Here is a 27,366-nt window from a genome sequence, read left to right as displayed (position 1 = left end):
CTTGCACGATTTCATTTCAATCCTGAGATTACGTGACAGATGTGATTGTTTCTATAAAAGAAACCAATTTTATTCTGCAGCTTCTTAAACAACTCAGTAATGTCCTTTTAAGATAGATTATCAGCTGACCAAATACCAAGGAATTTGTAAGTGGGAACACATTCTATAACAGATCTGTCCAGGGTAGTAATGTTCAATCTTCAAAATGTAGATTTTAGGACCTAGAAGATAGTAGATATTACATTTTAAGATCTATATATACATTTTTTTAGTTGTTTGAAATCAGACTGTAGGTATGCAGATTCTTGCACAAGAGATCAGGCAGCAGCATACAATAATTTGTCATCAGCATTTTTGACCACAGGGCCAGTACAGTGTTATTTTGTTTTCCCCCAGGGCCAATACATGGTTCTTCTATTTGTCTATTTGACCACAGGGCCAGTACAGTGTTATTCGGTTTGACCACAGGGCCAGTACAGTGTTATTCGGTTTGACCACAGGGCCAGTACAGTGTTATTTGGTTTCACCACAGGGCCAATACATGGTTCTTCTATTTGTCTATTTGACCACAGGGCCAGTACAGTGTTATTCGGTTTGACCACAGGGCCAGTACAGTGTTATTCGGTTTGACCACAGGGCCAGTACAGTGTTATTCGGTTTGACCACAGGGTCAATACATGGTTCCTCTATTTGTCTATTTGACCACAGGGCCAGTACAGTGTTATTTGGTTTCGCCACAGGGCCAATACTTGGTTCTTCTATTTGTCTGTTTGACCACAAGGCCAGTACAGTGTTATTCTGTTTGGCCACAGGGCCAGTACAGTGTTATTTTGTTTGACCGCAGGGCCAGTACAGGGTTATTATATTTGACCACAGGGCCAGTACAGTGTTATTATATTTGACCATAAGGTCAGTACAGGATTTGGATTCTGACGGAATTCCAATAAATAATCACATGACAAAGAACAATGATGTGATTTGGTCCTGGATGTGAACCAATGAGGAGTGTCCCTGTCCTGTCCCCTTCCTTCCTCTGCATGGTGGCCCAGCTTGGACCAGTGGGGAGCCATGGGCTATTGTTGAGTACTAGAGGTGGTTGTGAGTGTCTGCCAGAGCTAGTGCCTAGCGCCATTGACTCACAGCACAGGAATGTCTCTGACTGTTCCACTCACTCCCTCTCTGTCTTTCCTCCTCCCTTTCTCTCTTTCTTCCTCTCTCATTCCTTCTGTAGCGCTCTACTCTTTTTGTCTCTCACTCCCTCCATATCCCATTACTCTCCTTTCCATATATATCTAGGTCTTGCTCATTGTCTCAGCCTCCCCTTCTGCCTTCCTTGTTGTTAGTCATTCTCTGTCACCCTTAGTCCCACATATACATTTCTCTGTCTTATGGACGAGGCCTGTGCAGCTCAGCAGCTCCGTTGCAAGAACATAGAACCTGCCATGCCAGGGTTGTGGGTTTGTACGAAAAAAGTATGCAAAATGTATGTCCTTACATTTTAAAAAGTTGGACTTTAAAAACCACTCAACACCTTCACGCAGCCAGGCGCGCCATAAAAGCGGGCAGTCACGTACCTCACTAGTTACTCTGCCTTGAAATAATGCAGGCCTGCAATCTGAAGATCATGTACTGTCTGTGAAAATGTCACTACTGCAGGTTTGCACGGATAACTGAGGCCGTTCAGGCGTAACATGAGGGGTTGATAATGAAGCAGTTCATCAGAAAAGGCCTGCTCCATGTAGCGCTTTAACTAACGGCCCACTTCCCTCAGGCCTCCCAGAACAACAGTATCTGGCTTATTTGGTATGCCACAGAACACATCCTGAACAGAATGAACAAACGTCCCCTTACACATGACTGCTTATGTGTCTTTGGCGTTATAGAAACTGTCACACCTCACTAGTTCACTTATTCTATGAACAGCAACCATTTACAACAAGGGCAGTGAAATTAATGATGCAGATTAAAAAAAATATTGAAGGGATCATTGTTGTCTGGGTGCCAGAGTGCTAGATTTCACTTTATTGGTGGAGTCTGTAACTTTATCTTAACGGTAAAGGTGAGAATGTCCTCCGTAATCGCAGCATTCCGATACATGGAGTGTGAGACAGAGAGGTCAGCACAGCTCAGAACAGTGAGTTTCCCTGTAGCCTGAGGCCAGAGTAGCGAGTTATCCCCAGTGTAGGATGAGATGTTCCATCATGGGTGACAGAAGCCTCCACAACCACAAAAGGGTCTGCCAAAACTGCATCAATGCCAGTCACTGGCTCAGTAACACACACACACACTCACACACTGTTGAAATGACTTTGGAGGAATGAGGTGGTGTACACTAACCCTGCTAACCCCTAAACCTATTTAATGAGCCTCACCGTGGTGGTGGGTGACCCAGTGCCTGCGACAGGGGCCGGTCAGCAGGCAGTTTCATGTACCCACTAACCCGAGGGGTGGAAAAGACACTGTCACCGTGTGGAAGACTGAGTCCTGGAACTCATGGGAACCAGGGGAGACACACACCAGACCATCCACTGACTAGGTCCCCAGATGCATGTGTCACGTTCAGTAGAGTATCAGTGTAATGCGCCCATCCCTTTCCTGCTCTGATCCCCTTGTCCAGTTCCACTTCCAGATGGAGTTTGTTTTGGACACAGAAACATTTCCTGTCATGGACACGAGCACATTTCCATTCCCGTCATGGGATGGACTCCATCTCACTCCTGAAGCATGATGAAGTCCTAATGCAAAGCCTGTTTTCCGGAGCTCGAGTCGTACTGCAGCCAGTATATTGCAGTTGTAGTTTCATTCAGTCATTAACTACTCTCAGTCCACTGGTGGGTTGTGAATGTGCCATTAATAGATTAGACACCAGGTGATATTTACTCTGCTACTCCAGGAACATGGGTGGGTGAGGTGAGGAAGACGGGTGAGGGGTGGGGGTGGGGGGCGAGGTGACAGGCAGAGGTGAGGAGAGATTAGGGTGAGCTGAAGAAGACGGGGGAGAGGCTAAAGTAGAGGTCCTAGTGACAGATGAAAAGCAACCTCGTCTCCACACCACATGCTTCCCATTAAGACTGTGTGTTACGGTGCCTTTGCAGTATGGGGTTCAGTGAGTTACATGTTAAGGGGGTTTGTTCTGTTTCCAAAATGATGGGCCCGTATCAGAAAGGTGTGTGTTATGAAGCGGGCGAACCTACATGACACAGATTGAGTTGGAGAAGGAGAACCAGGGAGAGAGAATGGAAGGGCGCTGGACTGAGGAAACATGTCAGCTTCGTCAAAATGGCTGCTGCTGTGTTTGGTCTGTTTATGACCACTGTTTCTCATTTAGCAGAGGGCGATAAAATCACGTTCCCCATGTCAGCACCTCTGGCAGCGCCCAAACCCCCCTGACCAAATAGAACTGTAGTTTTAAGCCTATCACACTGAGGGTTATTGAATTCCTTCACTCCCCTACAAAGGGCTCTGACAAACTGTGAAGCGAGATAGCTCTGATATGTAGTTCCAACTCATTTGGAGGAATACTGGTTCAGGCCTGCTGTTTTGAGAAAGTAAGGGTTCTGATTGACAGATGTAGTATTTTGAAAGAGGAGATGCCGGATGCCCAACCTGCTTTCAAACAATGGCTACCTTACTCCTGCATGAATATCCTCACTGGAGCTGAAGTAATGTGGTCCCTCTGGAGGACCGCTGTCTCTCTCATCCCACCCCCCACCCACACACGCACTTTGTTCCCTCTCTTTTTGCTGCCTTTTTTACCAACCCTTTCCATGTTTAATGGAACACGATCCAGCTCCTGATATTAATCATTGCAACGGCAGGCTTGTAGGACAGAATGGAGAGAAGAAAGGAATATGGAAAGAGCTAAAGGGAGAGAAACGGAGCATAAGTGAGTGTGTCAGAATGTTCTGGCCTGGTTCTGTTTTCCCCAGTTGTGCTGCTGTGGGAGAACGTCCCAGGCCAGAGCCCAGTGTAATGGACACCAAGGGAGAGTGGGCTTCATGCTCCTTCTCCACCACCACAAAGAGAGGGAGTGGGGGGCAGGCCGGGGGCGGGCTTTCCAGATTGGAATGTTGCATTTCCTGCTTGGTTCCTGCCATGTGTTTCTCAGTTTTACCCTGTTCCTGATCTGTCTCGTTCTCTCTCTCTCTCATTCTCTCTCTCTCTCTCTCTCTATCCTTTCTTCTCTTCCTCTCACTCTTTATATCTGTTCCACATTCCCTTTACCCTCTGTCAACCCGTCCTCAGTCTTCACTCCCTTCATGTCTGTTTTTGGGACCTTCCCGACATGTCGGGAACACGTCCCCTGTCACGTTCCTGACTCTGTCCAAAGTGTCTTGCTACCCGGATTCTTATTCCAGAACTACATTGTCAGGGTTATCCTGTCCTAGTTGAGAGAAAAGCTGACCGTGGATGCATTTCTGGAGTTCATTAAACCTCTGGAAGTCTTCCACTAATGTTCCCCTCTTACGTAAACACTGCCAGAGAAAGATGACTGTGCGTGTGTGTGTGTGTGTGTCCATGCATGTATGTGTGTGGTGTGTGTGTGAAGGGGGCCAGAATGCTTTACCAAGCAGACTTTGGGGTCAGCTGCCTACTCTCCCAGTGTGTTTCTGTGTCAATTGGGGGTTGCCTGGTTGGGATCAAAGATCTACACATTCCCCTTGAAAGTGACCAAGTCCTCCCCTGTCCTCTGCTTAGGAGGGGTGTTCAGCTCTGCAGTTCCTGTTACAGGACAGAGGACAACCTGTCTGTCTCTTCCCTGTGGCTACTGAGGTCTGAAGACGACGTCTCCCCAAATGTGTGTTGGAGGGAATGAGCCGTGATGTAGGAAGTCAGGCTCTGAAGCCCATGCTCCATGTATAAACAGGATCAGAAGGAAAACTAGTTGGGAAGCAACCAAAACATCTCAGACTAGCACTGAAAACGATACTATTACTAGTAACTGCACTTGTTCGATAGAGAGCGCCATGTTCGTTAGCAGGTAATCCACCTAGTCAGTGAGTTTATACAACTTCCGGGGCAGGCGTCTGGCCTTACCGCACACCTTTGACACAGCGGGAGTTTCTGCTTGCTAGTGTGAATAGGAGATTGTATTGACATATTGTGTAAATGTTATTCAAATGTCGATTGATGTCACGACAAATGCTGTCTTAAATGTGCAGTTTCTGTAAATCAGCGAACTTCCAAGTGGGAGCAAATTAGGGACATCTCCTTTAAACTGCTGTCCTTCACATCTATGATTAGACGATTAGCATTAGGACTTCTGAGTTGTTGTTTTGTACAAATGCCACCATGGCTTTAACATGGTCAGTAAGGATGTTCGCAGGTTTTCCATTTTGTTATTATTGGTGTGTGCACTATCTAACATGCCTTTGTGTAGATGTCTGTCCTGATCTGTCACGAATGATATGTAGGGGTACGAGGCAACAGGATCCGCCATTAACCGTGCGCATGCTTGTCTTATGTATACATTAGATTAAGTGGGACCCCCTTTTTTTGCTGAACGGCCTCTGATGTTAATTTTGGAATTGGCGTCTCCTCTTTGGCACTATCACGGGTTGAGTTGCGCTATGAGCTCGGCTTCCTCGCTCGCTGGGCTCTGCCCTGGCTCTGAAAGCCCCCGGCGAGGCAAGCAGCCCCTCAGATGGTCTCACCTGTGGTTGGAACTGCTGTTGTATAGCTTAGAATCTCGGGCTTAAATGAAGTTGATTCAGTCACAAAGTTTGAATTACCTGTAACCACAAAGCCTACAGTAGACGCAGTGCATTTCGTTGGTCATGCTGTCATACCCAAACGCCAGTTCTGGTTCTGAATCTCAACCTGTGTTCTGGTTACTCTCCTCGTTGAGGTACTTGGCATAGGTGGACAGCATTTTTCTTAAAAAAAACAACAACATTGTAGATGGTTTGCTTTGTTTTGAAATGTAGGCGATCTCAGAGTCATTGCGCAGGGGACTACATGCCTAGCACCTGCCAACGGGTTGCTGTTGTCACGATTGCTTCCTCGTCGGGAAGAGGGGTGACTGATGGGGAGTCACTCACGCCGCCAAGCAACTTGCCTAAATACACAGAAGAGATTTAGATTTCAGGACAACAATGATTTACATTACCATTCACCAAACAAATCAGGGAACTTGGGGAAAAAATACAAATAATTAATTGGTTGCAATTAATTATTTGAATCTACCAATTGAAGAGATCTCAAAAGCCCAGTGAAAAGGGAGGACAATTGCCACAAAATATAAAGCTTTCACATGTGTGTGTTGTTTAACAATGTATATCAAGGAATGTGTGGTTCTGAATGGATTACCTCTTTAACTGGTCTCCCAGCCCCAATACCGGCCACATCTGGGTTCAAATACCTATTTGAAATGGGTTCAAACATTTTGGATGTAGTTGACTGAGCTTACCTGTTCTATTAGAACCAATAGAAACCAATAGAAAATAGAAAGATTTCAAATGGTTTATTCACATAGGTCTCCCCCCCGGGTCATGTCTGAATAGACAGTGATTCATCTTCATGTAACCTACTGCCTCTATTCACGGCTCCCCTGGGGACAACATAGTGTCTGGGTTTGTACTTAGTGGTGAGTGATGGGTTCTGAGGAACCCACCAGTAATGTTCAGTATCACCCTCTAGGGGAAATGTGTGTGTCTGTCTGTGTTTATGGTGGGGACTGTGTTCCCAGGACCCCATGTGCAACCTGTACCATGCCTTCGATGGAAAAGTAGGTGCGTGTTTGTTCTCAGGATAGACATTGAGGACCCAATGTTTGTATTCTGCAATATGTCTTCTGAGGAAACCTGCAGTTGCTCTCAGTGACGAGGTCAAATATCAACTTTAGTGTCAGATCATGTTATTCAGCCTCTTTGTCTCTCTGTCTGCCTGTCTTGGTCTTTATGTCTTTTACTCTTTCTGTCTTTCTCTGTGTCTTTCTATCTCTGTCTCTATATTGTGTTTCTCAGTCTGTGTTTCTCAATGTTCAATTGAATTTAAAATGCTTTTTGAACATGGGAGATATGCATTGCCAAATCATTGCTGAAGAAATATTGGGGAAAAAAAGAAAGTCACATCTTGCTGCAGTGATTGCACATTGCCTTTTTTTGTACTATATTTCTCCAACAGATATGTGGGTTCATCACTGTTTGATTGGATTTCATTTTTGGAGTCTGTGTGATTTAATGAAAAAAAATAGTCTCTTATGTGGTCATCCATTTGGCAAGGGATGATTTGGAGTTTAATTTACTTGCTGTCCGTCAAATCTTTGAAGTCTGTTTCTGAAGAGAGCCCCAATACCAGCTGCCTGAGGGGGTTTTCCAGGTTTGTCGCTTTTCTTGATGAGGGCTTTGTTTATGGAAGGTTTCAGAATGTTCTTTAGTTTTTGTTATTTTGGTCATTATTGTGCATAGCCCTTATTCAGCCTTACAATTCTTATTTGGGTTTTGGGGTTTTACTCTGATGAGAATTTAACAGAATTCTGTATGGTGTCTCAAGTATGTTTGTCCCATTCTGTGAATTATGGTTGATACATAGACCACAGACCTCACTACCAAAGTGGACACTGTATTGAACTGGAGTATTTAAAGGCAGATCCGGGTGATATTGATTGATATTTTTTCGACAGTGTAGAAGCCTCTTCTGGTCTGTCAGATCAATAGAACATTGAAGTTACAGCAGTCATGTTTATGACGAGGTGGGTGACTTTATATATTTGCTGTAGGGCTACATTGTCTAGGTAGAATACGATTAGGGTCCTGGGATCTGGACCTTTTCTGGAATGCCAATTATTTTTGACCAACTGGGATTCACAAGACTGACAGACCTACAGAAGTTGACCTACAGAAGTTACTTATAATGGAAAAATTTACATTTAATGTATATATTTGAAGGGTTCTACAATTATACACAGAGGAAGTATAGACAAATTACAAAATTGTAAGTGAACCCACTGTGAAAACAGTCTCTGAATCTTACGTTCATAGGATAAAATATTATACCCATACAAAAATCTATTATGAAAATATTATAAAATATTATATTTAGCTGAAAATGTGTTTTACCTCTAAGAACCAAGGCATTAGCACACAATTGTAAAAAAACAAAAAAAGAGTTGTATTTATAGAAATTTCTTCATCCGGTTGACCTTATCGAGGAATTGCCCAAATGGATAATGCCTTGGTTGCCTAAGTATGCCATGGTGAGCAGGCACCTTTTGCTTGGATTACAGCATTAAATCTGTGTGCATAGGTCAACATAGCACTCCTGGATTTTGCTATTTTATTCCACTCTTCTTTGTAGAAAAGTTTTAGCTCAAGCAAATAGTGAGGAGGTCTCCTGTGCACAGCCCTCTCTAGGTAAGTCCACAGATTTTCTATAGGATTCAGGTCCTGGCTCTGACTAGGCTATTCCAGGACAGTGATCTTCCTCTTTGGCAAGCCGTTTCATGGTTGATTTTTGCTGTTTGCTTCAAAGTGTTGAAAGGGGAAATACTTCAGCTTTCTGGCAGAGGGCAGCACGGTTTTAGGTAATATCTATTGATATTGGCAGCTATTCATTGCCCCTCTCCATTCTGATCAGTACTTTGGGTAGTAGCCGTGTTGGCTTTGCGACAGTCAAATATTATGGAATCAAGTCCAAAAGGTCCTACTTTGTTCTTATCCGACCATAACACATTTTCCCATTTGGTTTCTGGAGATTGAAAAATGTATACAGGCTTGGATGTACTTGTTTGTGAAAAATGTCTTCCATCTTGCCATCCTACTCCCAGTTCAGATTTGTAGAGAAACATGCAATTTTTATAAAATGCAGGGAGTGCCCAGTTCCTGCCAGAAATGCCTGCTGTTGCCCTCTTGGTAGCTACCCTGCTTTCTCCTGGCCCTGTGATCAGTTTACGAGGTACGTCCTGATCTTTGCGATGTCCTGTTGGTGCCATCTTGTCCATGATACATGGAATGCTTTCAAAATTATATTTTATCCCTCTCTCGATCTGTACCTTTCCACGATAAGAGCCCATAGATCTTTTTTTATTTTTTATTACTGGGGACCATTTCTAACTCTGTAGTATGCAAACAAAAAACCTTTAACCTTTAGTTTTGGGTTGTAAGGTTTATATTTTGTCCTGTAGTTAGTTCAATGAGCTTGGAGAATGCACTGGGTTCTGGTAGTCCTGTAATTTAGTTCAATGAGCTTGGAGAATGCACTGGGTTCTGGTAGTCCTGTTGTTTTGTTCAATGAGCTTGGAGAATATACTTTGGTCTGGTAGTCCTGAAAGGATCATTAATGTGTTTATTTTTTTATTTTTGCTGAGTAGCTTTTTTTCCTTTTCCCCAGAAGTGATTTTATTCTATGAATTCCTCAGTCACAGTGAGCTGTTTTCTGTGCTGGTGTATTTCTGTGCTGTTTTAGTGTTCCCCATAGTAAAGGCACATGTGCTGGTACCGGATTCTTAGTGAATGGGTCAGAAATAGTATTCAGGCTTTAAACTGTTAAGTTAACAACCTTCACTATTGCAGGGAAAACAATAATGAAGGAAGTGGTTTCTACACTAGCTTCCTTCCAGCGCTGCTGGACTTTTGTCTAAGGGTCCAATTGGGGAGGGAAGGCTGTTTCTCCTCCTTTTTGCTGAGGGTGTCTGGTTCTTGTATTAGTTTGTGGTGACCTAAACACCAGAACTGGACAGATCTGTAGGCCTGGAAATGATTGACCCCTTTTCAGAATAGAGAAGCTTAAATGAAGTATGGAGATTTTAAAGGGGGGATGGGTGTAGCTAACTCACAAGGATATTACTGAGACATTTGCTCATTCGTAACCAGACATAACATTATCCTGTTCTGATTTATTTAATTGAGTGTGTTAGGTCAGATCTATAACAAATGACCCGTGAGTCCCTTTCTCTTCTTTGGGTGGATGGGACCATCAGCTCTCTTTTAACCTAGAGGGCAACCTCTGTCTGTCTGGCTGATTCTGTCTGTCTCTGTCTGTCTGGCTGGCTGATTCTGTCTGGCTCTGTCTGTCTGTCTGGCTCTGTCTGTCAGTCTCTGTCTGTCTGGCTGGCTGGCTGATTCTGTCTGTCTCTGTTTGTCTGTCTGGCTGATTCTGTCTGTCTGTCTGTCTGTCTGTCTGATTCTGTCTGTCTGTCTGTCTGATTCTGTCTGTCTGTCTGTCTGATTCTGTCTGTCTGATTCTGTCTGTCTGTCTGGCTGGCTGATTCTGTCTGTCTGTCTGTCTGGCTGATTCTGTCTGGCTGGCAGATTCTGTCTGTCTCTGTCTGTCTGTCTGGCTGGCTGATTCTGTCTGTCTCTGTCTGTCTGTCTGGCTGGCAGATTCTGTCTGTCTCTGTCTGTCTGGCTGATTCTGTCTGTCTGACTGGCTGATTCTGTCTTCACCCCCCCCCCTTCTGTGGTTCACCCCTGCTGTGCATTCCTGGCGTATTAGCAGAATAAACAGCCGTGTGCGGGGTCGCTGGGAAACTTTCACATGGAAGGCAAATATTTACGTAAGACATTGCAACCTTAGGCTCCATTCAAATTATGAAAGAGCATCTCATAATCGATCGAGCTAACTACTTATGTAAAATTAGCGTGTCTCGAAGCTCCAGGTACATCTCTGGATGATGCTGAAAGGAGATGTTGCAATAGTGTCTTTCTAGACAGGTTTGGGCCTTCAGAGGAGATTTGACTGTGGTGACATTGGCCATAAGCCTGTGGGCTTGAGAACATGGCTGGCTGGCTGATAAAGCACTCCTCTCTCTGGGTCCTTGTTAGTCTCTCTGTTTTGCATTTTCTGTTCACTCTGCTACATTCCCTCTCTTGTGGTTTTTGGAAAGAGACTGACTAACTATACAGCTGTTCTAGCCCTTGTGTCTGTGTGGCCTCTCTGCCTGACTCACTGATCCAGGGTCAGCAGGAGCCTGCAGCCGTGCCCAGTCCACTCTCTGTCCCACCTCACCCCAGACCTGTCTGCCAGCACTGACTTTGTTCCCCAGCCTGGCGCCGGATAAAAGACAGGGGAGAAGTACTTCCTTTGCCTTTTAACTGGAACCACAAACACCTGACCGTGCCATGAGGAGGCTTCAGTTGGACACCTTTGGTCATGAATTTAAGTATGTATCCCCCCCCCAACCCCAACCACCCGGGGGGGAAACGGTAGGCCTGCTGATAGCTGATAGCCTAGCCACCAAATGGCATTAGACGTTTTTCTGTCTCTCTCCTTTCATCAATTTTCAGTTTCCAAACTGGAATAAGTGGATTATATAAACCCACTTATTCCATCCTGTCTTAATCACTGAGAACAATCTAATCTCCACTTGGCTACAATATGATGTGTTTGGTACGGCATCCAAATATCTCAACTGTACTGGGCAACACTGTTTCAAATGTTTCTTGAGGGGGAAAGCTTTTGGCTATTGGTAGTATTCAAAAGTGGTAATTCTTAATAATACTCTTTACTGGATCAGATTAATAGGCCGCTATTAATCTGATCCAGTAGATTTGAGCACAGGCAGCCCAGTTCTGATCAAGTATTTTGACCCATCAGATTTGCTGTTTTGCAAAGATCCAAATTAGGTGTAAAGCTAGACTAGCCTGTAATTTAGCATGACATTTGTGTGTTATTAGACTTTTTTTTCTTTCTTCCTGTCCATTTCTAGCCTTTAATCATGGACTTATGGTAGATCTGTGTTTGTGAAATTAATTAGTTAACAGAAAACGAGCAAGCCCCAGGCCTCGTCAGAGAAACAGTTGAATACCCCTGACGTAGCATGTTATAAAATGCATTTATGAGAAGCAAATGTTTCTACACTCTGTCAACATCCTAGGAGTGCCTCTGTGCCGATATGCATAGATAGATGCAACCTGCCCTCCCCGCTGGCCACGGATGTACTGCTCTGCCACCTCCCAAGTCCCAATTTAACCACTGGCCGTAAGCCTAACCCTTAGATTTCAGTTGAATGGGTTATTTAGCCAACCTGACTCACCGTTTGTTTGGGTCCACCAGCCATTATCACCTGCTGGCTATTGTCCATCCAGTGGGTTCATTATAATATGACTGTTTACACTCAGTGGGTTTTATCATCGTGTGACTGTTTTAGTTCCACCTAAAGCACCTGTCTGCAGAAGTCCCTCTCCCCTGACTCATAATTGTCTTGCTTAATCATTTCTTCTTCCTTTGTTACTCTTCCTGTCTTCCCTTTGTCTCACCCATCTCTGCGTCCCTCCTGATTGGTCTCTCTGTGCATCAGTGGGACAGGTGAGGGCAGATGATGAAGCAGCAGGTAATTGTGTATTGGTAAATAGTCTACGCCAGCTCAAAGGTATGAGGGTGTGACGATAGGCTGGAGGGCTTCCAGATTCACCTGTCCTCCCAGCCTGAGCTCCACCTGCGGGAGGGAGGGCGGGCGGGAGGGAGGGCGGGAGGGAAGATGGGAGGAAAGGGGACAGAGAGTTGTTCTGTGGTAACTCTTTGTAGAACTAAGGAGCGAGCGAAGAGCAGTGGGACAAGCTTACTTAGCTGGTACGTGGGAAAGATTTCAAGGTGATTGAATACAGAAGGCTGGATCTCCTGACGGCTTTTGGTTCTCTGGAATATCTCCTATTATTTCAGTGTAGCTTTCTGCTCCCTTGGTATGTGGTTCTCTTTAATACTTTGTCTGAAGCTGAAACATCATGACAGTGGTATTTCAAACAAGGGAATAGCTGTGAGACATGAAATTGAATGTTATTGCTTAAATTGTGACTGGTATTTCAAACAGTGTGGCTGTTGAGGTGAATGTTATTGCTTTCCTATCTCTGCTGCTTAGACCCAGACCAGACCTAGACCAGACGCAGATTAGTCCTAGAAAACCCTTAATATACTGTACTAGGGGTTTCTGCTATTAGCTTCAGCCACATTGACTGGACTCTGAGTGAACTTTAAAACCAAAGCTGGGTTTTACATTTAAATACAACAGTAATCATTGCTGTGGTTTTGGAAACATATGGCTTAGCTTATATCTTTCACATCAACTAGAATGAATGTAAATAAATAAAAATGATACACTCACTGTAGCAGATTAGCACAGGTCCATAACTGGGTGCCTCCTGCAAAGGAACTACACTTTCTCCCCAGTTAGCTAACAGGTGTTCTGAGCATGCCTTTTATTGTCTATGAACAGTTTAGGCGAAGGCTAGACCTAGGCTAACTCAAGGATGTATGGAGCGACTCTGTATAAAACACAGAACACTACGATATAACATATTTAACATGCTCTGACAGCATGTGGGGTTATGAAGAGGCCTTCAGACCTGGAAGACACAGAGGCATCATGCCCATCTCTGGTGTAAAGGTACACCAGCATGTCTGTGTTGTTACCGCTGGCTGACATCACACACACACACACACACACACACACACACGGAGGTCAGAGGTCATAGCCACTGGTAACACTTTCGGGGAGTGACCATAATGTCAGATTCCCAGAATCCACTGTGGCCAGCTTTGGCTTTGGGATAAACTGTTTATCTGAAACAGTCAAGGATCTTAAAGTTGGAGCATCAGCAAATGAAAGGAGAAGGGCACCGAAGAGAGGTGGGAGTGAAGGGACCATCTGGAAGTCATTTTTTCAGAGGGGAGGTTGATTGGTCCTTGTTGTGATATTGATTGTCTTACTCATTACTGCTCTAGTGGGTTTTGTGTGTGTGTGTGTGTGTGTGTTTGTGTGTGCATGCCTGCATTTGTTTTCATCTGTATGTATGCACTTCTTAGAGTTAGTACGTTAAATCTTTGTGTGTGTTTTGAAAATGAAACTGTTTTTCCCAACTGATGGCTCTTGCTGTGTTAAGGGAAGGTTGGTTTGTGTGTGTGGTATGGCTGCCTGGTCAGTAGGATCTATTTCTGTTGCTGTTGAACCCAGTCAGAGTTTCACTTTGACATTCTCCCCAGGATTTCATCCACTTCCCAATTCCTGTTGACAGAGAGCCCAGTGAAGAACATTTATGCTGACATTCTATTTCAAAGTTGTTTCTCCAAACACTTGAACCCTTGTTTTAGTTGTAACTGTCTCTCTGTTAGCGAGTCGGATGACCATCACGATTCACAATAACACCAATGTTCAGTAACTTTGCCGTGAAAGATCAGTCCAGAAAACCACCTCTGGTTCATGCAGTGAGGGAAGTTGTCTTGTTGTGTCAAGAGCAGCTCAGATCTCCTCTCTCTGTTGCCACTGAACCTTGCACATCCTGGGTTTGACTCTGGCCAAAGACCAATACATACACAAACACACAGAAACACACACACACACACACACTTTCCCAACCCGGCCTAGTCAGTCACACAGCTGTGGGGGACTCATTGCACAAACCAGAAAAGAAGCAACTTCACTGAAACTGCCGCCTATTTCACATTCCCAAAACCCCTGGGCCCCTCCTCCTCCTCCTCCCCTGAGTGGCCCCTGCGACCGTGCGTGTGGGGCCCCACCCCCATCGCTGAGGCTGTTTGGTTGAGAGTGGCTCTTCCTGTTGCAGAGTGGCTGCGGCTTCAGCGACGGGTCAGAGCGCCTGGAGGACCTGGTTGGCACCACTGGACCCGCTGGAGACACTCGTCTTGGTACGCATTCAGCAGCATGAGCCGCGGAGCCCAGTGAGAGCAGGCACACAGGTAGGTGATCTGGGGAGGGGGAGGAGACTTCTAGGGTCAATATGTAGCAGGGCAGAGGGTACAACGCATAACGAGCAGCTTCTAGGACAGACAGTACAGTTGGACTGAGGTTTAATCTCAAGCTAACACAATTCACCTGGCACATTTTAATGAATATCGCTGAGTAGATGTTTCCAGTCCCAGTCACTGTGTGCCTGTGTCAGAGTCCCCGGGTTCCTCTGTGTCAGAGTCCCCGGGTTCCTCTGTGTCAGAGTCCCCGGGTTCCTCTGTGTCAGAGTCCCCGGGTTCCTCTGTGTCAGAGTCCCCGGGTTCCTCTGTGTCAGAGTCCCCGGTTCCTCTGTGTCAGAGTCCCCGGTTCCTCTGTGTCAGAGTCCCCGGTTCCTCTGTGTCAGAGTCCCCGGTTCCTCTGTGTCAGAGTCCCCGGTTCCTCTGTGTCAGAGTCCCCGGTTCCTCTGTGTCAGAGTCCCCGGTTCCTCTGTGTCAGAGACCCCGGTTCCTCTGTGTCAGATTCTCTGGTTCCTCTGTGTTTACACAAGCAGCAGCCTTCAAACCAGCCAGAAGTCAGTCGCTGTGCCAAAACAATGCCCTCTGTCATGCCACTGCATCCTTGAGTTCTCTGCCCAGTTATTTTCAGTTGTGTGTCTTTGTGTTTTGTTTCTGCTCCATCCTCCATTTGTCCTTTGTCCTGGTTGGTACTAGTTGGTTCTGAAGAGGGGGAGACTGAGGAAGGAGAGGATTTGGGGGAAGAGCTGCAGGAAATAGCAGTGGAAGTATGTAGGGGAGAGTATACTACCATTGTGACATTCATTTTTCTTCTCTCTTTTCCTTCTTCAACTTGGAAGAGAGCCCGGCGAGTGGACGGCCCCAAAGCTGACTTTCTTATATATTTATTTACCACAGATGTTTCGGAAAAAAGCTTCATCCTCCTTGAGAATGCGAAGAATATCAGAAAGCAATAGATGTAATAATTTCACCTTCATTACTTTGTAGATGGTGCCTCTTTAACCACTAGATCTCTTTAATGACGTTCAAAGTTTTCAGTGGAAACCACTCCTTAGAACCGAATTTGCAACTACCCAAAAACATTAAAGCAAGAGTTTCAAAAGACATCCTTAATCTAGTAAAGCCTGTTAAGTGTAACACTTGCTTGTGGCTTTTTATTGGATGCAGTTAAATGTTAACTCAACTGAAATGAGTTTGTTTGATTTAGACCTGCATTTCAGCTAAGCTAATTCACAGCTAACATTCCCTGGGTGGTTTCTGCTTTATGACTTTGTATGTTTTTACTAAAACACATGTGCCTTCCCCTACTGTATAATTGTAATATGCCTACCAATCACAATGTCAAACTTGGGATCAAGGGAGTTTTGTTTTTGAAATCAAAGTTTTTTCTTTCTGCAAATGATTTGCTGGGTAATGATAAATTAGTCACCTGTGTACAAATGAACCCATCCTGTAGAGCAAACAGACAATAAAAAAAAAAATTGGCTCCCCAAAGTTTTTGGAGTCAAGGTATGAAAAAACATTTTGGGCATAGTTGTGGTTAATCTGTGTAGAAACATCATTTAACGATGTACAATACTGGCCCCCAGACTCTCTGCACCAGAAATCATCCGGCAGCTGAATATGATTGCCTAACCCTGCATTAGACTTTGATGTAATGCATGTTGACAGTAAGACACCAGCCAGGTGACCTTACAAACTATATTGCTGAATGGACCTTAATGCTCTGACTCTGGGATTTAGATCCACATAACCAGAGGGTTTGGGTGACCATCAATTTAAACATTCCGTATAGGTCAGTACTGACAGTCGTATCATACAGTCAGGTGTTCTGTTTGGCATGAATATTTTGGACACCAACCTACATTTGGCTTATAAAACCCACGATATACCCCGTAATGCTACCCAGCTGTCAAAGTGTTAAGGATTTAGTCTTTTTGTTGGTTTGGGCTCAACGACCTAGAGTGGTAGCGGGAGGAGCGGGGTCAGAGGTTTCTCAGAGAAGAGTGGTGGTGCATTCTGGGTCATTGTTTTCATCTTCATTCTATTTCACCTTCACTTCTCCCATGTCTGCTGTTCAGTGTGGCTCTGGGTATGAGTGCCGGGTGTGTTAAGTTTGGTTGGTGGTGTTCTCTGACAGCCTCTTCCTCTTTTTTTCTCTCTTTCCTTCTCTCTCTCTACTGTCCATCTCTCCCCACCTCCCAACACTAATGCCTCTGTCCATCTCAACTCCACACTCAACCCCCCCCCCCCCCACAATGATCCACCTCCCACCCCCTCCCCCTCATCCCAGGGAACATCGACCGCGGGCGTAGCTCGTCCTTCCATGAGGTGCGTGGTCTGCGGGAGGCTGAGATGAGAGCGGCGGCCGATGAGACGTCCAGCAGCAGCAGCAGCAGCAGCAACACCGTCCTGCAGCGCCTCCTACAGGAGCAGATGCGCTATGGCGAGGGACGCAACTACCAGCTGGCCATGCAGCAACAGCAGGAGCAGCAACGGCAACAGCAGAGGCAGCAGGAGGGAGGGGTGAGCGGGGCCTACCTGGGCCAGGGGGGACCCAGTGACGACCGGCACGACGCCATGGTGCCCCACATCGCCCGGCAGGAGCCCCAGGGACAGGAACTGCAGGCAGACAGTGGGATGGAAAAACTGGGCTCCCGCGGCGGCGGTAGCAGCGGTGGTGGGGGGAGTGGCCAGGGCCCTAACCCGGAGGACTTACCCACCTACGAGGAGGCCAAGGTGCAGTCGCAGTATTTTCGGGGCCACACGCACCACCAGCAGCATCAACAGCACCAACAACAACAGCAGCATCAACAACAACAACAACAGCAGCATCAGCAACAACAACAACAACAACAACATCAACAACATCAACAACAACAGCAGCAGCATCAACAACAACATCAACAACCGTTGCCTCCTTCGGTGGGCACAGCATTTTACGTAACGGCCGTGGCCAATAACGGCAAGCTGCGTACCGAGGGGCGTCCCACCGTGCAGCGCCTGAGCAGCGGGGGCAAGGTGCACCAGGACGATGGGCTCAAGGACCTGAAGCAGGGCCACGTGCGCTCCCTCTCGGAGCGCCTCATGCAGCTCTCACTGGCCACCAGCGGGGTGAAGGCCCACGCCCCCGTCACCAGCGCCCCCCTCTCCCCCCAGCTGCCCCCGCCAGGGGACTACTACAAGCCCTCGGGCCAGCACCGGGGCCCCCCGCCTGACTACCCCTTCAAGAACATGGGCTCGCCTCCCAAACAGCAGCCTCAGGAGCAAGGAGGCCACTACTACCAGGAGCATCGGCCCAGAGAGCAGGTCCGGAACGAGGTGCCACACGTCCGTTATCAGCCTCCGCCAGAGTATGGCTCCTTCAGGTGAGAAAGGCACGGTCTGTTCCTCACTGTTGCCATGGTGTTAAGGGTTAATGCCGTGCTGTTGACGGTGGTTACCAGGACTTGTTCAGCTGAATGACATGTCTGGCTCAGTTAAGGCTCCGTCGGACGGGCTGTGCTCTGTCTGGATAACAATGTCTGTTTGACAGTTCCCATTCCCGCTGTGCCTTTTTGGACAAGGTGACATGATTGAGTGATTCTCTTTAACCTTTATTGTGGGATATCGGCTATTACCCAGTGTATTGTGACTCATAATGGGGTTAACAACCAGTGGTGGATTAAGGATCTATCCTCAAGATATGGTCCTGCCATCCTCTCCCTACCTGACAGGATGTCTGTTGAGGTGAACATGTTTGTTGATTAACTGGAAGGTTTAGAAGGCAGGCATGTCTACACTGTTTTTTGGTTCTCACACACTCTCTCACTCACACACACATATACACACACACACACAAAAGCATACTGAGCCAGTTGTTGGGATTGATGGGATAGAGATCCTGTTCTGCCAGTTTCCCGCCTGCCTGCTTATTGCTTTACCTTACAGTAAATCACTGGCAAACAGACATGAATACCGCAGAATTTTAATCATCAGCTAAAACCTGTGGTGACATGATTGTTGTCCTTCTGATGACGTCCCATTTAGACACAGGAATGCTTGCATAGTTGTTCACAATAGCTTTTTTCCAGTTGGGAGATGAAAAACCCCCAAACTTGTTTGAAGTATGGCAGATGAATCACCATCATTTACCGTGAATAGATAGTATTATAGTAAATGTTTTGTCTGGTGTGTGGCTTGTTGCATTCTAAATCAAGCACTAATATATAAGGCTGGATACAATCTATGGTCTGTTTTTGCCTTAAAGACCCACATACAGTCACACGGTAAACAAACGACCATTCATATTATCCACTTTTCTGATTGGCTCGTGTCCACAGGTCAAATAAGGATGGCTCGGTCCACTCCCAGAGGTCTGTCCATCATCACAGCCCCACCTCCTCCGTCACCTCAGTGGGCTCCCTGTCCCGGGCCCAGTCCTCCACCCTCAGTAGCCTCCTCAGTGCCTCCCACTCCTCCCACCCGTCCCACACACAACCCCATCCCCAAGGGGACCCGTATGGCCCGGCGGGCCCCCGCAGCCCTCAGGGCCCAGGGCCCCACCAGGGAGAGCCGTATGGCCCAGGGCCTATGCACCCTCAGCTTCAGAGGGGCCACGGCTTCTCGCACGACCCCTACGGCTCCACCTCCAGGATGCAGCAGCAGCACCACCAGTATCAACATCAACAGCAACAACAACAACAACAACAACAACAGCAGCAGCAGCAGCAGCAGCAACAACAACAACAACATCAGCACCAACAGTATCATTCCCAGTCCTCCCAGGGCCACCCCCCCCAGCTCTACCCCCACCCTCAGGGGGAGCCCTTTGCCATGATGGCTCGAGCCCAGCAGATGGTGGACATGCTCTCGGAGGAGAACCGGCTGCTTAAGCAGGAGATGGAGGTGTACCGTGAGAAAGTCACCAAGCTGCAGAAGGTACTGGGGTTCATGTAACTAGACAGATCGGTGTGTTGGACACCTGACGTAGACCTGAAAGGATTGAATGGAGGGAAGCAGAAAGGTTGCAACACCACCTGGCCTACACCCATCCAATCCTTTCATATCCAAACAGGTGCCCGGTAAACTCATTTTGTATACTTTTCAGTCATCTGAAACATTCAATTACAACCAATATCAGATGTTTAATGTTTCAAAAAATCTGGAAAGAATTAAGAGACCACCTTTTTCTTTCCTTTCCAAAAAAGTCAAAAAGGAAGGTTTTGAGTGAGGAACAGAAGGGTTAAAATTAAATTGAATGCTTCTGTTCCTCACTCAAAACCTGCTTTTTTGGAAAGGAAAGAAAAAGGTGCATTGGTCTCTTAATTTTTTCCAGAGCTGTATATATGTTTGAAATGTATATGCGAAGAATGCAAATAAATTACATGTACTGAATTATGTTGTGAAAGAAAAAATAACAGGCAGACAAGCAGTAAAATATAGCATGGATATAAACTGTATTTTGTATTTATACAGACCCTAACAATTCCCCAGCAAACCCTAAGAATATTCTTTCATTGTCTATAATAGCGGGGCATTGACATAATAACATCCCTTAAATGGGAAAACGGTTTAAAATTATGTTTAATAGCTAGGCCAACAACTGTTGATTACTGAGGTTCAGTTTGGCTCAACTCTTCTAAATGTTTAAAAACAATATGGGAGTCTGATAATGAAGACCACATGATCGCTTTACTAAATGCCATTGCTTGAAAAGATGAAATATGCCAAACAAAATGTAGGTTTTATTGCATTTAAACTCACTGGACCACTCAGACATAACTCTCTCCCTCCCCCTGTCTTTCTCCCTCCCCCCTGTCTTTCTCCCTCCCCCTTTCTTTCTCCCTCCTGTCTCTCTCCTTTCCCCCCGTCTCTCCCTTCCCCCCGTCTCTCTCCCTTCCCCCCGTCTCTCTCCCTTCCCCCCCGTCTCTCTCCTTTCCCCCCGTCTCTCTCCCTTCCCCCCGTATCTCTCCCATCCCCTGTGTCTCCCTGGTAAGTTGGAGACTGAGATCACGCTGGTGTCAGAGGCCTATGAGAACTTGGCTAAGTCATCCACTAAGAGGGAGGCTCTGGAGAAGACCATGAGGAACAAGCTTGAGTTGGAGGTACGCAGGCTGCACGACTTCAACCGGGACCTCAGAGGTAAGGCCAAAGTCAACTGAAACATCCATGGAATGAAAACAGATCCACCCGGTTCTACGGGTCCAAATTATAATTTCGTAGTCAAATATCAAGCCTATTCTATCTTCAATATATTTGAAGGAAACATAACTTGGTTAAACAAGTATGCGTGTAGTAGGTGGGCAGCTGGGTCTGCATTCTATTTAGGATAAACAGGATTACCTGTTTGTGTTCAGTTTCTGTTTTCCTGTTCAGACGCAGTGTGGTTTGTTTTTTGCACCCACTCCATGGGTTTTTGTGGACTTCACCAACACGGCCTGGTGTGTGAATGAGTGGTTGACAACAATGTTAGGATGTTATTGAAACAGATGTTGTTCATAATGTTTTGACTGGGACAAAAGAAAAATACAAGAGTAATCAATTGATCAATCTGTCAAATAATCAATATGGTCACAATATGGAAAAATTAGTTCTGAAGTCCAATTTCTCAACTTCATAACTAAAGACTGCTAAAGACTTCCTATTTGTGTCAGGTGAGCTGAAGCCCAGTGGAAGGGGGACTGGGTTATCTGAAATCTCTTCCGCACTGAGCAATCCAGTTCTGCACAACTTTCCACGTCTATTTCGACAGGCACCAGACCTTGTACTGCTGGTCTTTCGCGATTTGCTTGCTTGCATGTCGGACCTGAAGAAGAAGCTTGACTCTCGATAGGCGCAACCGCAGCTCTGCATTCATGGCTCCCAGCCCAGATCGGGTCCATGGGGAGATTCCATGCTTTTACAAATCACAACGTCTCTCCTTCCTTTCTTTTCCCCCTTGGTTTTGGCATTCATAGCTATCTTGCTTCACTTTCAGTGTTTAGGGCAGTGGTTTCCAAACTGTGTTGTCGGCTGAGGAGGCACAGGTCTAAACTCATTCGGGTCTAAACTCATTCGGGCACTATTAGTAGAATGCACAAGGTGACCTTACTACAACAGTAAGAATAAATGTAATGTCATTTATTGCAGACCTTTGAAAGGTAGTCAGATCAACTAAGTTTGCCCATGTCAGCAAATATTCTTTAGCTAGTTTTGGAGCCGGTTGATTTTCTTTTAAGATTTTAGTCCCAATATCACATGAACACATAAGTAATGGCAACAAAAAAACAATTGTAGAACTGCAAGAGATTGCAAGTTAACTAAATATTCTCCCTGCTAACAAGAGAAGTGTGAGCAGTTGGTGTAATGGACCATTCTGGTGCCTTCAGAAATAAATGTTGTAGGTTGTGCCAAGAGGAAAGAGTTTTGGAACCACTGGTTAAATGTATATCCCAGTCATTCTTGTATTTCGAGAAACACAGGGAATTGAAACGGAACGGCTGAATATTTGTTTCTGGAATGTTCTCTCTGTGTGTCTCGTGGACCAGCCAGGTTGACTTAACACGCAACAAAATGTTATTTTAACGTTTGGCCCAGAAATAATGTCCTGTTTTGTTTCAGAGCAATTTTTTCCTGACTGCAGTAGAGAATGACCTCCACACCCACTGTGGGGAATGTGGACATGTAAAGTTATTGTTTTATTTTTGTTGCTCGATTCTGCCGAGCAACCAGGCTCCCAAAGTTTTATGTGCTTGGAACGAAGGCTGGGATCTTGAGAACTTTGTCAAATCCGGACCTAATAAATTATCTTCAGGGGGCTGAGAATTCCCTCCACCTCCAAATTCACTTCCTTCCAGTTGCCCATTTGTTCGGTAGGGCTGCATTCACAAACCATAAGATGTGTGATGTTTAACAGTACCAGCAACATTCCCATACATACCCTGCGTATTAACTCCTGGCTGACTGTATGGAGCTTTGCAAGGAGTTTTACATGTTCCCTTTAACGAGTTTAATTCCCATGTTTGGCAATTTTTGGGAACATGGGATATTTTCAAATATTGGACTGTGTCTGTGTACGCCTGTCTGTGCCGTGGGCGTCAAGCTGGCTTTGACATGACTTTGGAACTGACATTTTCTATTGCAGAGCGAATGGAAACTGCCAACAAGCAGCTAGCTGCTAAAGAGTGTGAGGGATCAGAGGACAACCGCAAAACCATCTCTCAACTACTCACCCACAGTAAGTACATCCCACAGACAGTAACCAGGGAATTCCAGTCCAGGCCTCGGACATTTTGCATCCACTCTGGACATAGCACTGTGTGGCCTCATCTGTTACATAACCAGGCTCAGGAATGGGCTTCCTGTACTGTAGAACACTTAACTAGACGTTTGACTTAATTATTTTGAACACACTGTTTCTGGTACTTAGCTTGCATTTGAAAGAACTATTTTTAGTGAATGATAGATGTCATGTTGAGCACGCCGGTCCTCAGTGTGTTGTGTATGTGTCTCCTAGATAAAGAAGCGGTACGTGAGAAGGAAAAACTGGAGATAGAGCTGAATGCCCTGCGCTCCACCACAGAGGACCAGAGACGACACATCGAGATTAGAGACCAGGCTCTCAACAATGCCCAGGCCAAAGTAGTCAAACTAGAGGAGGAGGTGAGGATCGGACTCTTACAAGCTTCACTGGTTCAGAATGTTGTTGTTGCTTTATGTATAGGGGATCTACAACGTGTGTTGGTTACTTTGGTACATCTTCACTAATAAGGCCCTCGTTGCCACTGGCAAACAGTTATGCTCAGGGGTATATTCATGCCCCCTCGTGGACAAGCAGAGGAATGTGTTTCTTACCTAGCTGTACTGTTTCTTTTCCTTGTTGTGTTACCATTGACCTTCACAGTTTGAGAATCTCAGTTGTGAGACTCTCATCCATCCTATCACCTGGTACAATGAAGAAAGTGTTGTGATGAATAGATTCTGATGGACAGATTAAATGGCACAGAAACTGTCATGAATCAGTTTTTTCACCCCTAGTTTACTAAGTTAACATTCTCATTTACGTCAGTGACCTGAAGAGCAATTAGGTTTAACTCCCTAGCTCACTGAAAGAACTCTGGATGTTTTTACCTGGCTACGATGAACATGGTCTGGATGTTTTTACCTGGCTATGATGAACATGGTCTGGATGTTTCTACCTGGCTACGATGAACATGGCCTGGATGTTTTTACCTGGCTACGATGAACATGGCCTGGATGTTTTTACCTGGCTACGATGAACATGGTCTGGATGTTTTTACCTGGCTATGATGAACATGGTCTGGATGTTTTTACCTGGCTACGATGAACATGGTCTGGATGTTTCTACCTGGCTACGATGAACATGGTCTGGATGTTTCTACCTGGCTACGATGAACATGGCCTGGATGTTTTTACCTGGCTACGATGAACATGGCCTGGATGTTTTTACCTGGCTACGATGAACATGGCCTGGATGTTTTTACCTGGCTACGATGAACATGGCCTGGATGTTTTTACCTGGCTACGATGAACATGGTCTGGATGTTTTTACCTGGCTACGATGAACATGGTCTGGATGTTTCTACCTGGCTACGATGAACATGGTCTGGATGTTTCTACCTGGCTACGGTGAACATGGCCTGGATGTTTTTACCTGGCTACGATGAACATGGCCTGGATGTTTTTACCTGGCTACGATGAACATGGCCTGGATGTTTTTACCTGGCTACGATGAACATGGCCTGGATGTTTTTACCTGGCTACGATGAACATGGCCTGGATGTTTTTACCTGGCTACGATGAACATGGTCTGGATGTTTTTTACCTGGCTACGATGAACATGGTCTGGATGTTTTTACCTGGCTACGATGAACATGGTCTGGATGTTTTTACCTGGCTACGATGAACATGGCCTGGATGTTTTTACCTGGCTACGATGAACATGGTCTGGATGTTTTTACCTGGCTACGATGAACATGGCCTGGATGTTTTTACCTGGCTATGATGAACATGGTCTGGATGTTTTTACCTGGCTATGATGAACATGGGTGATATTAGTGGAAGGGAGGGATTTGACAGTTTCCATTAGCGGGGGAGGATAATTAATTTCCTTCCTTTGGTAATATTTTTTGTTAACAGCATTCCCCCTTAGAAGTAAAACAGGAAATGACCATCTTCCATAATTTTTTCTTCTAAAGGAGAAAGTCAGGCTGTCTGTTCATGAGCTGAAGCTGAAGTGCTGCTCGGTCGGGCAGCAGGACAGTGATCAAACCACTCAGGCATTTATATTTAAGAATGTCTGAAAAGCAACGTATCTAAAATGTTGGAATGACCTAGTCAATGGAAACATCAGTTAGGTACACAGCAACCAGTGGTAATCATGCTATTCAACACATTTTGCCATGAGGTTGACAGAAATGTTGCAGTTTTCAAGGAAAAAATTGTTTCCATGACTTATGCAATGTTCATATGCTATTTGAGCAGGATCGGCTTTAGACCCTTTGGGCTTCTAAGAACGTTGGTTGTTGTATAACGTTTCTAAGTAAAATGTATAAATGGTTCATTTGTTCACTGAGGTTCCATTTATCTAATATTAGGTTTTGGTTGAAGATCTGATGATATTCAGTGGAAGAAATATGCAAATATAGAGAAAATCAAAAAGAGGGCAAACACTTTTCCATAGCAGTGTAAATTTACTCGACATCATTTGTCACTTGAACCACTGCTACCAGTCCTTACATACAAAACACAGTAAAAATGACAAACAATCTCCAAAATAAAGATTTTTCCTTTTTGAAGTTGCTTCCATCAGAAACCAGTGTTTCTGATGAGGTCAGCATTTTCCACTCCATTGAGCTGATAGTTGGCCTCAAGTAGCTTGATCAACCTCCATTCGTAGCAGATAGGCTGTGTAAAGAGAAATCATATATCTTTTAAAATACCTTTCAGTGCCTTCCAATAGAAGTATTTGTTTCAGGACGCATTATTTGAAAATACCCAGATACACAGAAAATGTCATTGTATTGTTGTCATGCAGTAATGTTGTGTTGCTGCCATGTAGTCATATCTTCTCATGAAGTACTGTGGTTTACTTGCTCATCTATTTGTGTTGCTGCCGTGTGTCTTCTGCCTGTCTCCCACCATTTATTTTAACTCAGTACCCATTCCCACAGGTCTCTTTAAGAAGGAATTTGGGTCCTAATTGACCTGCCTGTAAGAATTATTGTAAATAAACAACTACTGTATTTTATTTACATAAAAGTTATAACGTTTGCTTTCAAGCCTATTAAAAGTCTATTGAGATTTTATGTAAACATAGCTGTAGTATCAGAAGTATCAGTTTTGACTTTTACAAGTATGAGTGATTTTTAAAGTTGTGCTTAGCGTTCAGCAAGCACATCTAATAAGTAAAACATATTTCCTTGAATATTTAAAGGGTGATTGCTTTGCAAGCCGTGTAACTAAACATTTCTGCCATTCGTCTGGCCTAGTAAAGGCCTGAGCATTGCCCCAAAAGGTTAGCGTATATGTCTGCCTGGCCTTGACAGAACTCCACAGTGAAAAACTGTTCCGAGCTTTCATGGTCCGAGCTGGTTTGTTTTGTTGGTTTGCTGTCTGAAATAGCCTGGCTGAAGCCCAGAGAACCAGTCAGCCAGTTGGGATGGAGTGGGAAACGGACCTGGATTGTCCTAAGAAATACTGAGCTGCTCCACTTGTGTTGCCGGCCACCGCCACAAACGTCTGCTTGTTTCCTTGAACAAAGGCTGTTGAGCCCGAGTTTTATATCCGCCATGAAAGGACTCATTGGCCAGATTTTTTTCTCTTGCAAACTCTCTCCTTCTTTCTCTCTCTCTCTGGGAGCTTTGTATATGCTCCTCTATTTCACAATCGTTCCTTTTCTCTATTTCGAGACCCGCGGGGCCAAATCATTCCGTTGAGTGAGCCACAGGTCTAGCTCCGGCTGCAGTTCAAAGAGGCTGCATTGCAGAGGAACCTGCGTGCATACTGCATTAACTTGGAGTTGAGTGTTGGGGCTGGGTACTGGGGGCGGGGGGGGGGGGGTTGTTTCACTCCTTGGCGGACCGGAGGGGTGTCAGCAATAACACTGTGCCACAAAACGTTGCGTTGCTTCAACCAACTAAGACTCGGGAGCGAGTCGGGTCAAGCTAGGCGGGGAGGGGGCAGGTTTCTGAAAGGCCAAGCGAATCCCCTTACTCTCTGTTTGCGTTCTGTCCGCTGTGCTGCAGCTGAAGAAGAAGCAGGTGTATGTGGAGAAGGTGGAGCGCATGCAGCAGGCCCTGGCTCAGCTCCAAGCAGCCTGCGAGAAGAGAGAGCAGCTGGAGCACCGCTTACGCACGCGGCTGGAGAGGGAGCTGGAGTCCCTGCGCATGCAGCAGGTGAGATACGTGCACGCGCATACACACGCACATACACTGTGCACACACACGCACGCGCATACACACGCTCTCTGTGCACCTATTTACATGCAGATGGAACAAGATACTTCAACAAGGGGCCAGATACGCGCTTTGTGTTAGAGATGCCAGTGTTTTTGCAGGATATTGCCCTGACCCAGAATTCCAGGCTCTTTTTCCCAGTCTCAGCGGAGATGTTCTCTTCCATAAGTTCCATCCCCTCTTCCTGTGCAAGCGGAGCCAAACGGATCACTGCGGAATGTTTTCCCATTATTCAAGCTCAGCCAGGTCCTCCAGGCCAAGCCAGGCCAGGGGGTTGCAGGCATGTTGGGGAAAG

At 45.6% G+C, this 27,366-nt stretch overlaps 1 protein-coding gene across 8 annotated transcripts in view; it reads left to right on the top strand.

Moving 5' to 3' along the window:
• The window catches only part of amot (angiomotin), a 34,765-nt gene that overhangs the window by 2,241 nt on the left and 5,158 nt on the right, over positions 1 to 27,366 (top strand). For 2 of the 8 annotated variants that reach the window (XM_020048286.3, XM_010870931.5), the window contains exons 2-10: positions 14,499 to 14,631; positions 15,331 to 15,401; positions 15,532 to 15,592; positions 16,928 to 18,002; positions 18,957 to 19,554; positions 20,613 to 20,757; positions 22,739 to 22,831; positions 23,111 to 23,256; positions 26,862 to 27,011. In XM_020048286.3, the coding sequence (XP_019903845.2) occupies positions 15,532 to 15,592; positions 16,928 to 18,002; positions 18,957 to 19,554; positions 20,613 to 20,757; positions 22,739 to 22,831; positions 23,111 to 23,256; positions 26,862 to 27,011 (2,268 nt within the window). In that variant the 5' untranslated portion in view covers positions 14,499 to 14,631; positions 15,331 to 15,401. Of the gene's footprint in view, positions 1 to 12,467; positions 12,532 to 12,555; positions 12,621 to 14,498; positions 14,632 to 15,330; positions 15,402 to 15,473; positions 15,593 to 16,927; positions 18,003 to 18,956; positions 19,555 to 20,612; positions 20,758 to 22,738; positions 22,832 to 23,110; positions 23,257 to 26,861; positions 27,012 to 27,366 lie in introns of those variants that run through there. The other 6 variants (XM_020048285.3, XM_020048284.3, XM_020048287.3 and 3 more) reach the window with 6 other exon arrangements.

This window comes from Esox lucius, chromosome 7, assembly GCF_011004845.1.
Source record: "Esox lucius isolate fEsoLuc1 chromosome 7, fEsoLuc1.pri, whole genome shotgun sequence".
Classification (NCBI taxonomy): Eukaryota; Metazoa; Chordata; class Actinopteri; order Esociformes; family Esocidae; genus Esox; species Esox lucius.
This window is presented reverse-complemented; position numbering and strand designations above follow the sequence as displayed.